We start from the raw sequence: 12,733 nt of genomic DNA on the forward strand, positions 1-12,733 counted from the left end.
GTAACATTTCTGTCAGTGGCTCAGTGAGTAAGGCGCCAGCCCCATATACCGAGGGTGGCGGGTTCTAACCCAGCCCCCGCTAAACTGCAACAAAAAAATAGCTGGGCATTATGGCGGGCACCTGTGGTCCCAGCTACTCAGGAGGCTGAGACAAGAGAATCACCTAAGCCTAGGAGTTGGAGGTTGCTGTGAGCTGTGTGATGCCACAGCACTCTACCGAGAATGATAAAGTGAGACTCTGTCTCTACAAAAAAAAAAGAAAGAAAGAAAGAAAAAAAACCCTGAATTTGTAATTAAAAATCTTTACCCAAAAGAAAACTCTTTTCCAAATGGTTTATAGGTTCTATTAAACATTATAGAAAAAAAGTACAAAATCTATAGAATAAACTTTTTGAAACAACTAGGTGGAAATACTTCTCATCTTATTTTTTGATGTATTATCATGATTCAGGAACTAGACAAAGGTATTACAAGAAATGAAAAATATAACCCAATATCCTTCATGAACACAGACACAAAAATCCTTAATAAAATATTACCAAATAGAATCAAGCAATATCCTTCTAAAAAGATAATCCATCATGATTAAGTAGGGTTTATTCCAGAAATGCTGCAGATTTAACTTTTGAAAAATAAATGTAATTGAACATACAAAGATAACAAAAGAGAAATGTCATATAATAATCTCAGGGATTCAGAAATAATAATTAACAAAATTCAGCACCCACTCATGATAAAGTGTTCAACAAACTAGGAAGGGAAATTCCTCAATTTAATAAAAAGCATGAAACAAAAATCCATAGCAACCATCATTCTTAATAGTGAAAGACTAAAAGATGTCAAACAAGACAAAATGTTCATTCTCAAAACTTCCATGTAACATTGTAGTGGGGATTTTTAGCAATCGCAATCAGGGAAAAGAAGAATATAAAAGGAACATGGTTTATAAAGAAAGAATGCTGTCTTTATCCACAAAGACATGATAATTTTGTAGAATATCCTAAGGAATCTGTACAAAAGCTAATGCAACTAACAAATGCATTTGTCAAGTTTGTAGGCTATAAGGTCCACATATAAAAATCAGTGGTATTTCTATATAATAGTTAATCAAAACTGAAAAATGAAGCCCTCTTTGCCTACTTGCCCTGCCAGTGGAGGCCCATTTGCTGTCTATGGCAAATGAACACTGCTCTGTAAGCTTTCTTACTCTGTAAGCCTATCTTTCTCGTCCTCAATACACTTTGTTTCATGTTTGCCTTAAAAGAAAAAAAAAAATTTAAATACTCCCTACGACAGCATCAAAAAACATGAAATACTTAGGGATAAACTTAACAAAATATGGGCAATACTGATACACTGAAAACTAAAAAGCAATGCTGAGACAAATTAAAGGAAACCTAAAATAATGAGAGTTGTACCACAGGCATGGGATCAAAGCCAAAGCCACGATACTGTTCCAGTGGCAACACTTCCCAAACTAATCTATAGATTCAACACAATCCTGATCAAAATCCCTGCAGGCTTTCACATAGATATAGATAAATTGATTCTAAAGCATCTATGGAAAGGCCAAGAAACTAGAATTAAACAGCTGAGGGGTGAAGGAAACAAAGTGGAAGGAATCACACTGATTTTTTATGCTACAGCAGTCAAAACAGTGTGGCGCTGGTGTAAAAATAGACATATAGATGAATCAGTGTAACGGAGCTCAGACAGACCCTCAAATACATGGTGGATGCATTGTTAACAAGGATGCCAAGGTATTTCAATGGGGACAAAACAGTTTTTTCAATAAATAGCGTCTGAATAATTACAAATGAGCCTCGACATTTACCTCATACCCTACACATAAAAATTAACAAAAGTAGGCCTAAACCTGAAACAACCTAAATGTTCATTAATGGATGAATAGCTCAATCAACTGTGGTATATCCATATGCTGGACTACTAATCAATGATAAAAGGGAACATATTACTTGATATACACAATAGCATAGGTGAATGGATCACAGACCTAATCATAAAAGCTAAAATTATAAAATTTCTAGCAGAAAACAGAAAATCTTTGTGATTTTGGAGCAAGTGCAGATTTGTTAGTATACCAAAAGCAAAACCAAAAAAGAAAGAAAAATCCTTATAAATTAGATATCATCAATTATCATTAAGAAAATCAAGAAGCAATGTGCACAAGGTGAGGGTGTTCAGCACACCCCCCTGGGTGAAGGGCTCAGCTACAACTCGAACTTTACCTAAGAACTGAAAACGATGTAACCTAAAAATTCATACCCTCATATTAATTTGAAATAAAAAAATTAGTAAAGGAAAAAAGCAATATAAGGTAGCAAAATGTGTATTATGTAAAAATGAGTATGTATGTGTTCATTACAATGGTTTTTATATAATGGGAAGAGTTTATGGATAATTTCCTTTGATTATTTTTAACACCCAATTATTTATATCTAAAAATACTATTAATATCTTGTGTTTTATTATCAAAAGAAATTATTCCACTTCCTTAAAATTAAAGATATAAAAATTTGTATTTCTTTCCTTGTTGCTAAAAGCAAGCCATAAATGGGAAGAGAAAATAAACTACAGATATATTTCATAGGGGACTTTAATCCAGTATAAAAGAAAAATTCTTACAATTCAATAATAACATGAATAAAAAATGGGCAAAATATCTGAACAGGTACTTTCCAAAGGAAAATATGTGTCAGATAAGGCTATGAAAAGATGTGTAACATCATTAGAGAAATGTATATTATAATCACAATTAGATTCCACTGCACATCCCCTGAAGTGGCTAAATTTAAAAAGACTGACAATAAATATCAAGGTTACCGAGCAACTGAAACTTTAATTCATTCCCGGTAGGAATGCAAAAACGGTATAGCCACTTCAGGAAACAGTCTGGTTGGATTCCTCTAAAGTTACATATACTTGTCGTAAGACTCAACAATTCCACCCCTAGATATTTACTTAAGAGAAATAAAAACATAGGTCCACATACAGAATTGTGATTTACATACATCGCAGCTTTATTCATAATAGGTCAAAACCTGAAACAGCCTAAATGTTCATAAATAGGTGAACAGCTAAACCAATTGTTCATAGGCTAGATTACTATTTTATGATAAAAAGGAACGTATTACTAACACACACAGTAACATGGGTGAATATCAACACGGATAGATTTCAAAAGCATGATGCTGAACAAAAAATGTCAGACATAAAAAGAGTACATATTGTATGGCCTATTTATTTGAAATTCTAGAAAAGTCAAGTCTAAATTATAACCACAGAAAGCACATAGGTAGACAAACAAGGGTGGCTGTTAGGGTGGCTGTTAGGGTGAAGGGGAACTGGCCGCAAAAGGGCTATCGAGAACTTTTGGATGATAGGTGTATACTTTGTGTTGGTAGCTGTGGTGAAGTAGGTGACCACATTTGTCAAAACTTTCCAAATTACAAACTTAAAATACTTTAATCTTATTATATCTAAATTATTCTCATTTAAGAAAAATTAATAAAGGTGGGTGAGGATATCATTAGTCTTCATATTCTTCCCTTCCCATTAAATCTAGAGTCAACAATAGTCTATCACGATTCTGAGACAGTAGACCTTTTAATATCCTGAACAAATTTTACATGTTGCCTTATAGTTAATAATATTCATTTGCAATCAGATTTCCATGATAACAAATTCTAAAATTAGAAAAGAATCCTTACCTTTGGTTTTTAATATATCTCATGCTTACTTTGAAATATCATCTGCACTAATCTCAGTTGCGGTTTGAGGAAGTCATAAAATAAGACCCTTCATTCCCTCCTGACCTCTGAACCATTTGAGAGACAGATAGATGCAGCTTCTACATCAGATTAATTGCTGGAAAAGGCTAGGTTAGAGAATGTAATTTAGCTTTGTGCCAACAATGGCCAGCTAATAACAAATGCATAATTCAAAAAACTGCTCACCAAAGCATGGGCTGTTTTACACAAGCACAGGGCTCCCCACACAGAGGCAGAGAACCACCGCAAGGGTCACAGCATTGCTGGCAAGAGACCACAACATGGGTTCTCTGCAGGTCTGACAAACCCAAAGGAAGAGGAAAAAGGGCCTGGATGCCCAGTTGTGTGTCTTAAACGCTCTTCCTTCCTGCAGAGATGGAAGGGAGAGATCAGGACTCTGGTTTATGCAAGTCCTGAGCTCTATGAAGAGAATCTATCCCCATCTTCTGCTTTGTCGTCCTGAGCTCTATGAAAAGAATCCATCCCCATCTTCTGCTTTGTCACCAAAGTATAGATCAGCATTTCTCAACCTTTCTTCTACCTTGACATATACCACAGGTGAAGTTCACATGTATCACACATTAAGGCACAATTCATGGTATGCTAGCTATATATAGGGCCACACTTTCTCTTCTAAAAGTGGCTATATTTAATTGCAAGTGACATTGGGGATACCTCCTTTATTTCATTTTAATTTACTTTGGTTAAGGAGGTAATTTACAGATTTCTGTATTTTATTGCTGGTTTAAAACTCTTACTTTCTCAATCTCAAAATGCCACCAATTACAAAATACACTGTCAGTTTAATAGTAACCTCTCAGGAACAAAAGAAAACACATTTAAAATACTATAATTATTATGGAACTATGGTCCTTGTGCCAACTTACAACTCACTTAGAGATACGTGTGTCATGAAATCACAGCTCAGAATGGCTGATCCAGAGTCAGTTTAGAAGGGCATCTGACTCAAGAAGTTATAAGAAATGATTGATAATTTTCTTACTGCTGGGAAAGGCAGTGAAACAACTTTTAAATTGTTTTGTAAAGCATAATGTTTAAACTGAAGTTACAATCACAGAAACTCTAGTTTTCTGAGACAAAGCTTTTTAAAGTCTTCATTATAGTTTTATCATACAGCATCAATTTACAATAGTTTCATACTTAAACCAGTCTCACAAAATTTTGTACGTAGGCCCCAGTGGCAGTCGATCTGGGTTCTCCAAGCTATCAGTTGCATGCTGTTCCCTGTTTAGTATTTGTTAGCATACTTAAGATAAATACTCTATAATCAAAGAGCTTATTTCCTAGAGAATAATATATGACTCTCGGGTTATCAGGCATGGTCTGAATGTATGGTGTTCTCACTAATGGACATGTATGCCATGTAATTTTCAAATGATAATATAAATTATATTCAATATTATATTTAACTTGAACACGGAACACTGTTATTTCAGGAAATATATTAAACATCTCTAACTATATATCATGAACATCAATTATTTGTCTTCAGATTCACAAAGATTTATCACAACTAATAAGCTTAGTAAATGTTTGAGTATGAGTATTTACATCCCTGTAAAATAACAGAGGCATTTTTCGTCATGCACAGAGGAGTATGGGCTAAACTAAGCATCTTCTGGGGAGCTGAGAAGTGAGCTGCCTTCCTTCTCATAACTCCCTTTCTCTTCAACCTTATGTCGGTTTATGACTTACATCGGGGTGAGGGAGAGACTAACTTGGCCCACCAATGCCAATACAGAGGACCAGGTTAACAGGGTCTAGGGGCTGATGCACTTCACCCGAGGTCTTGCCTCTGTGGGGGTTGAGGCACAGACCTCACATAACAATAATCCCCAAGTGATAACCATCTGTCCTACAATATCGAAAGTAGTGACTTCTCATTTTCAAATAAGGAAGGAATCGTAAAACAAGTTCTCCTTTCTTAAAGCAGAAGAAACTGGTTAAACATCACCAAATTAATTCACCTTCTTCACAAAAATTGCTAGCACTTCCTGAGCACTCTGTGGGCAAGGCACCAGGCAGGGTACTTCACATATATTATATTCACATAAGAAATTGAGTAAATAGGCCTTCTGTCACACCAAAGGGGGCCTGTTGTCTGTGGTGAATATATCCTACTCTGTAAACTTGTATCTTGCTCTTATTCTGTAAACCTATCTTTTTCTTCCTCAAAAAAAAAAGAAAATTAAGTAGATCAATCTAATTTTTCAAAAGCTAACACCACAAAATAAAGTCTTCAAAACGCAGGAAAAAACTATTTATTCACAAATTACACAATAAACAACCATCCATTGCTCAAGACAATGTGTCAAATGTTGAATATTCATTCTCTAGATACCTATCTACCTTTTGAGAATTTTCCTTATTAAACAAAATATTTAGATCACTCTGAAACTGACCTCTTTAAACATAGCTTTCTAATTTTATAACTTAGGGTAAAAATATAATACTTTTCGAGGCAAGTGCTGACTTCTCCAACTCTGAAAAGACATCTGCATTCCAATAAAACAAAATTTTGAAAAATCATCCTCATAAAAATGTAGACCATTACTTATGTGCTCCAACAGCTCCTTAACATAAAGTAGCCTACTTGCATCCCTAACAAGATAAAATTAACTTTCCACCAATAGTATCTTCCTGAGTGTCAGAAATTATAGTAATCAATAGTTCTTTGTATTGGTACTATAATATAGTTATAAAAATAATAATTCACATGCAACGACAGTATTGACTTATGAATGTGATTGCAGCTTTTCAATATTTAACATTGCCTTCTCATAAACATGAGATTGCACTATAAATCACGATCCAGTTTTTATGTATTTTGTGCTTAAGTTATTCACTCACTGACACTGTAATAATATCCTTTTTTATTTTTAGAAAGATATCATTTAGCTGCTCCAATTTGTAATTATTTTTCATTTTACTAAGTATTTCCAAAAACGTTATCTAGAAAAGTAATTCAAATTATTAGAGCTACAAGCAAGAAATAAATTGTCTTCAGGGTTATTTAAGCTCTTAAAAATGAAGGAAAATACTGCTTTTGAGCCTGGGATGATACAGCAGTAATATCTATCACAATCTCTGTAAAAGCCATTAATTTTAAAAATGCACATTTTAAAAAATGACTCACTTTTGATAAGGACTACTCTGCCCACTAATTAAAAAAAAAAAAAAAAACACCATTCTGATGTATTTCCCACATCTTACAAATATTGAGGAAGAAAACTACTATTGTTGTTAACTTTAAATTCAAAATAGAAATACAAATTAGAATTACGAGAAATGTTCAGAATGTACACATTTGCATGCATTTCCAGCCAAACTTTCAAAAATTCCACATGTAACCAAATGACAACTTTGAATCAAAATGAATGTCAAAAATATCCAAGCTTTGTGACAGGCCTACTCTAATGAAGCAAGAAAAATGAAAGAATAGTAACAGTATTATTTCTAGGAGGGAAAGAAATCACATACTTCCTTAATCATAAAACAAAATTTGAGTCACCATTTTAATAACATTGGCCATCAAGTTATTCACTATTTAAGAATATACTTTTCAAGTTGTCTTTAAAATGTATTCATTTATGTATTCAGATTACATTAAGTTCATTAATCAAAAGCGATTTAACTCAGAATTCTACCCTTAAGAAGTATAAATCGTAACTTATCAAGGCATAGTCCAAACACTACGTAACAATTCTGCCATTTAGTTTCTGTATGCCTCAACTGATAAACTTTCTTTTACAAACAGGAGTTTTGCCTTCTGCATGTATCTCCAAGTAAATATCCCTACATCTAAACTTTAAGTGGCAATCAAAAAGATTCAAATAATTCCTCCATTATGCAAACTGCTTCATCGAGCTTTGATAAAAACAGAGCCATCTGGTGGTGTGGCGCCGTCTTCCTCCTCAGTTACAGTCTCCACAGTCCCAGAAGCCGACACAATCACCATGGTTTTATTGGCTGAAACCGTCTTCTGTTTTTCAGCAATAGCAGCACAAACAGCAACAATCTCATCACTTTCAAAGTCATAGTCTGGAATCGACTTTGGTGCTTCTTCGGGGGGTGCTTCACTTTTTTTTATCTTCTGCGCTACTTTCTGTTGTTCCTGGAGTGTTCTTGCCCAAGACAGGTCTTCTTTCCATATTTCAGGGTTCATTGGATAGATGTGAAGAGCTACCTGGAAACTTCGAATAGCCTGGGGGAAGAAAAATCAAGAGTTCTTCATTTGTTTTGTGTTCAAATATTAGTGTTTAATATATGTGTGTATTTAGTGTTTGTGTATTTAGTGTTTAATGTGTGTATTTATATGTGTGTGATACACACATATACATTCTAATGTTAGTATTTTAATGTATTAGAACATAAAGGATGAAAGTTAGGGCTTTGCCCTAACCACTGGAGGATGATTATGGTGAAAAAAAAAAAAAATGATGGAAGTATGAACGAAAGTGACTTACAACATGCTGATGGACTAAAAGCTAATAAAATATAAGTACTGATATTAGGATTCAAGATAAAGCAAATATACTGTTCAATTCCGCAGACTAGCAAATATATATAAACTGAGGGACTTCCTAGGCTAACTCACAGTCAGAAAGGTACCCAAGAATGCATACCTTTGAAACCAAGACTTTAGATCTTAACAATACTAACATTTGTTGAGTATTTACTATGTTCCAGACACTAAATATCTGCATATATTTATTTACCTGTCTTCACAACAATCCTATAAAATAGCTATAGTTTACTGTCTTCAGTCTTATTTTATAGAAACACAGAGAGATTACTTAATAAAGCTATCAGCTAGGAAGTGGCAGAGCTGGGATGCAAACCAGTCTCAGGCAGGGTGGCTCCAGTCCACACTCTTATTCAGTACATAATACGGCTTAATTAAAAGAACTCCACTTAGGTCTGGACCAAGGTCAACCTCAGTGCTCTCCAGACATTCTGAACTGGATATACTCTTTACTTGATAGGGTCCTGTATGAAGTAGAATTTTTAGCAACATCCCTGACCTATACCCACTAGATCCACTACAGCTCCCTCTTCTAGTCCTGACAAACAAAAATGTCTAAGGACATTGACAAATATCCCTTGGGGGGGCAAAACTGCCTCCAGTTAAGAACCACTACTCTAAAACTAGTGCATGTCGCTATCTCTGAACACTCTTACTCTCTGGATAGAAGATCATCACGCAAACATTAGTTTTAGCATTCCACATCATCTACAGATTTACAATCTATTCTAGGCCCTTTAGAAAGCATTACAGAGATACAGAGATAGGTATATAAAGTAGCATGAGCATAGTACAATGTAATGAAAAATGGAGATGGGTGTTTTTAATTACAGTAAGAGTGCCAGGCAAGAAAGTACACAGATTACATAACAGGAAATCACTGAAAGTCTGGAGTATAATATTTGTTATTTTTTTTTAAGTTATCAAACTTCCAGTGGTATATCTTTAATTGGATTATCTTCAAACAAATAATAAATCAAAAATATAATGAAATCCTGGACTTAATTTTGTTCAAAGATGAAGAGTAAGTTAATGAGGAAGTGTGACTGGGCATGTAAATACTTGCTTAGCCTCATAACGTACCAGGGCATTGTGACTTAGGTGTTATTAATATTCTTTAAAAAAAGAAAAACATCTTGGAATATTAAAAAGTTTAAAAATAGCTCCTCATCATATAAAACTAATGCCTAATAAAATACTAAAAGGTAATTTTACTCATATTTACTAAATGTTTAAAACAACAATTAAGCTCACCCGTTTAAAATGTACAATTCAATGGTTCTTAGTTTCGTCACAGAGTTGTGCAGTCATCACCACAATCAATTCCAGGACATTTTTATCATCCCACAGGAAAACCCCATACCGACTTACAGTCACTCCCATTTCTTCCCAAGATCCCACTGCTAGGCAACCGTTAATCCACTTGGTACCTCTACAAATTTGCCTATTCTGAACATATATAAACGAAATCATATGCTATGTAGTCTTTTGCATCTGGTTCTTGTCACAAACCACACTATTTCCAAAGTTCCCCCATGTTGTAACATGTATCAACACTTCATTTCTTTTTATTGCTGAATAATATGCCATGTGCAGATACCCACCTTTTGCTCCTCCATTCATCAGCTGATGGCATGTGAGCTGTTTCCACTTACTGGCCACTGTCAATAATAGTGCTGCTATGAATATCTGTGTACGAGTTTTGTGTGAGCTTGTGTTTTCATTTCCCTTGGGTATGAACATAAGAGAGGACATACTCTGTTGTATAGTAACTATATGTTTTATTTTTTTGAGGAACTGACAGACTGTTTCCCAAAATAGCTGTAACATTTTACATTCCCACAGCAACATACAAGGCCTCCAATTTCTCCACACTTGAAATTGTCCATCTTTTTTATGACAACCATCCCAGGAGATGTCAAGTAGTATCAGTATCACTATGTGGCTTGATCTGCGTTTTCCTGATGAGTAAATGGTGTTGAGCATCTTTTCATGTTCTTTTTGGCCACTGATTCTTTACCTATTTTAAAATTACATTATTTGTCTTTTCCTATAAATTCTGAATACTAGACCCTTACCAGATAAATGATTTGCAAATCTTTCCTTCTACTCTGTGAGTTGTCTTTTTACTTTGACAGTAACTTTTGAAGTACAAAATTGTTTCAATTTGAAGTCCAATTTATCTACTTTTTTCTTTTGTTGCTTGTGTTTCAGGGGTCTTATCTTAAAAAATACAGTAATCACCCCATTCTCTGGTACCCACTGGGATCCTGGCAGATTCTGGGTAAATGTAGTTTCCAGTTAGTTGAGAGTTTCTATTAAAAACAGGCCTAGGCTCGGCGCCTATAGCTCAACCGGCTAAGGCGCCAGCCACGTACACCTAAGGTGGCGGGTTCGAATCCCCAGCCCGGACCCGCCAAACAACAATGACGGCTGCAACCAAAAAATAGCCGGGCGCTGTGGCGGGCGCCTGTGGTCCCAGCTACTTGGGAGGCGGAGGCAAGAGACTCGCTTGAGCCCAGGAGTTGAAGGTTGCTGTGAGCTGTAATGCCACGGCACTCTACCCAGGGGGACAGCTTGAGGCTCTGTCTCAAAAAAAAAAAAAAAAAAAAAAAAAAAGCCTAATTCCATACTCTATACTATACATACCATAATACTGATGTTACTATCAAAATACACTGATAACAAACTAAGGCAAATAAAGACAAACTTCACTTACAATAATAGTTTTACTGTATTAAAAAACAGCTTTATACACATAGGGTAAAATTTTGGTTAAATGTAAGTCAATACATTTTTCAATTTCACTACTATATATTTTTTTTAAACTTCAAATAAGACACATTAACACTTAAAACTGTTACAGAGAACACAAGGGCCCTGCGGGAGTAATGTACCAAGTGTCAGCTTACTGATGGCAAGGGGCACCAAGTTTAAACAGATTTTTTTTGGCCAGGTCTCACACTGGCTGCTTTAGAGTGCCAGTGGCTTGAGTTCCAGATAACAGGTAATTTACTGCATTGCCAAATCGAAGGTCACAAAGATTTACGTCTAAGTTTTCTTCTAAGAGTTTATACTTTTAGCTTACATGTTCAGGCCTTTACTTTTGAGTTAATTTTTATACATGGTGTGAGACAGGAGTCCAGCTTCATTCTTCTGGATATCCCACTGTCCCAGTAACATATTGAAGACTATTCTCTCCTTTGTCTTCACATCTTTGTCCAATTAACTGTAAAGATGAAGCATTAGTTTTGGACCTTCAATTCTATCCCACTGACCTATACATATGTTTATATTTATACCAACACCATACTGTCTAAATTATTACAGCATTTTACTGTCTAGATTATTACAGCATTTTACTACATTTAAAAAAATTATTTTACATTTTTAAAAAATTATTTAAAGTCCAAAGAACTCCCAATTACATGTTTAGATTTAAGACAATTTAAATCTCTGAAGGGCACTTCTCAACAGTATCAAAGAACTTCACACACACACACAATGACAGAGGAGTGATGTCAGCAAGATAATGGAGTAGGAAGCCCTGGATCCCCCTTCGCTCAATAAACACACCAATTCAACAATAATTCATGTACACAATTCCCTTGTGAGAAATACAGACACTAACTGAAAGGCTCCTGCATCCTGGGTATATAAGAAACCAGACTCCTAACATTCAGGACACGGTCTTGCTAGAATCCTATACCCAGCATGGCATCATCCAGTTGAGAAGAGACCTACAGCTCTAAGCTTCCCCCTGGGGAAGGAAACAGTTGTTCCAAGTATATAGCGTTCTTACTGCTATAGCAGCCACCACAAGGACTAGCTTCTGTTAGGGTGCTGACAGGCTGTACATAATCTAGCCACCTAGGGGAGAACAGAGATGGAGGCTTGAGCTGACAGTAACATATCAGCCTAAGTCGCAGAGGAAAAACTCTCAGCAACTAGTTTCTGCCTGAAGAGAGAAAGAGTTGGTCTGCACTAGGTCCAATGGACCAGCTTTTATGAGAGCTACCAAAAGAACTGGCTCCTGTCTTGGTCATGTTGATAAGTTATTAAAATTCAGCTGCCTGGAGGCTCATGAGAACAGATCTGCTGTACAGCTTTACACCTAGAGATCTGCTGTACAGCTTTACACCTGGAGCTCTGCTGTACAGCTTTATACCTGGAGCTCTGCTGTACAACCTTATACCTGGAGCTCTGCTGTACAACCTTATACCTGGAGCTCTGCTGTACAACCTTATACCTGGAGCTCTGCTGTACAACCTTATACCTGGAGATCTGCTGTACAACCTTATACCTGGAGATCTGCTGTACAACTTTACACCTGGAGATCTGCTGTACAACTTTACACCTGGAGATCTGCTGTACAACTTTACACCTGGAGATCTGC

At 35.6% G+C, this 12,733-nt stretch overlaps 1 protein-coding gene across 4 annotated transcripts in view; it reads right to left on the minus strand.

The window, feature by feature from the left end:
* Positions 1–3,042: 3,042 nt before the first annotated feature.
* TTC33 (tetratricopeptide repeat domain 33) overlaps positions 3,043–12,733 on the minus strand; it is a 42,595-nt gene continuing 32,904 nt past the window's right edge. For all 4 annotated transcript variants that reach the window (XM_023515001.1, XM_023515002.1, XM_012807088.2 and 1 more), the window contains exon 5: positions 3,043–8,016. In XM_023515001.1, the coding sequence (XP_023370769.1) occupies positions 7,672–8,016 (345 nt within the window). In that variant the 3' untranslated portion in view covers positions 3,043–7,671. The remainder of the gene's footprint in view (positions 8,017–12,733) is intronic.

Source organism: Otolemur garnettii, unplaced genomic scaffold, assembly GCF_000181295.1.
Source record: "Otolemur garnettii isolate 467f Iridium unplaced genomic scaffold, OtoGar3 scaffold00063, whole genome shotgun sequence".
Lineage (NCBI taxonomy): Eukaryota > Metazoa > Chordata > Mammalia > Primates > Galagidae > Otolemur > Otolemur garnettii.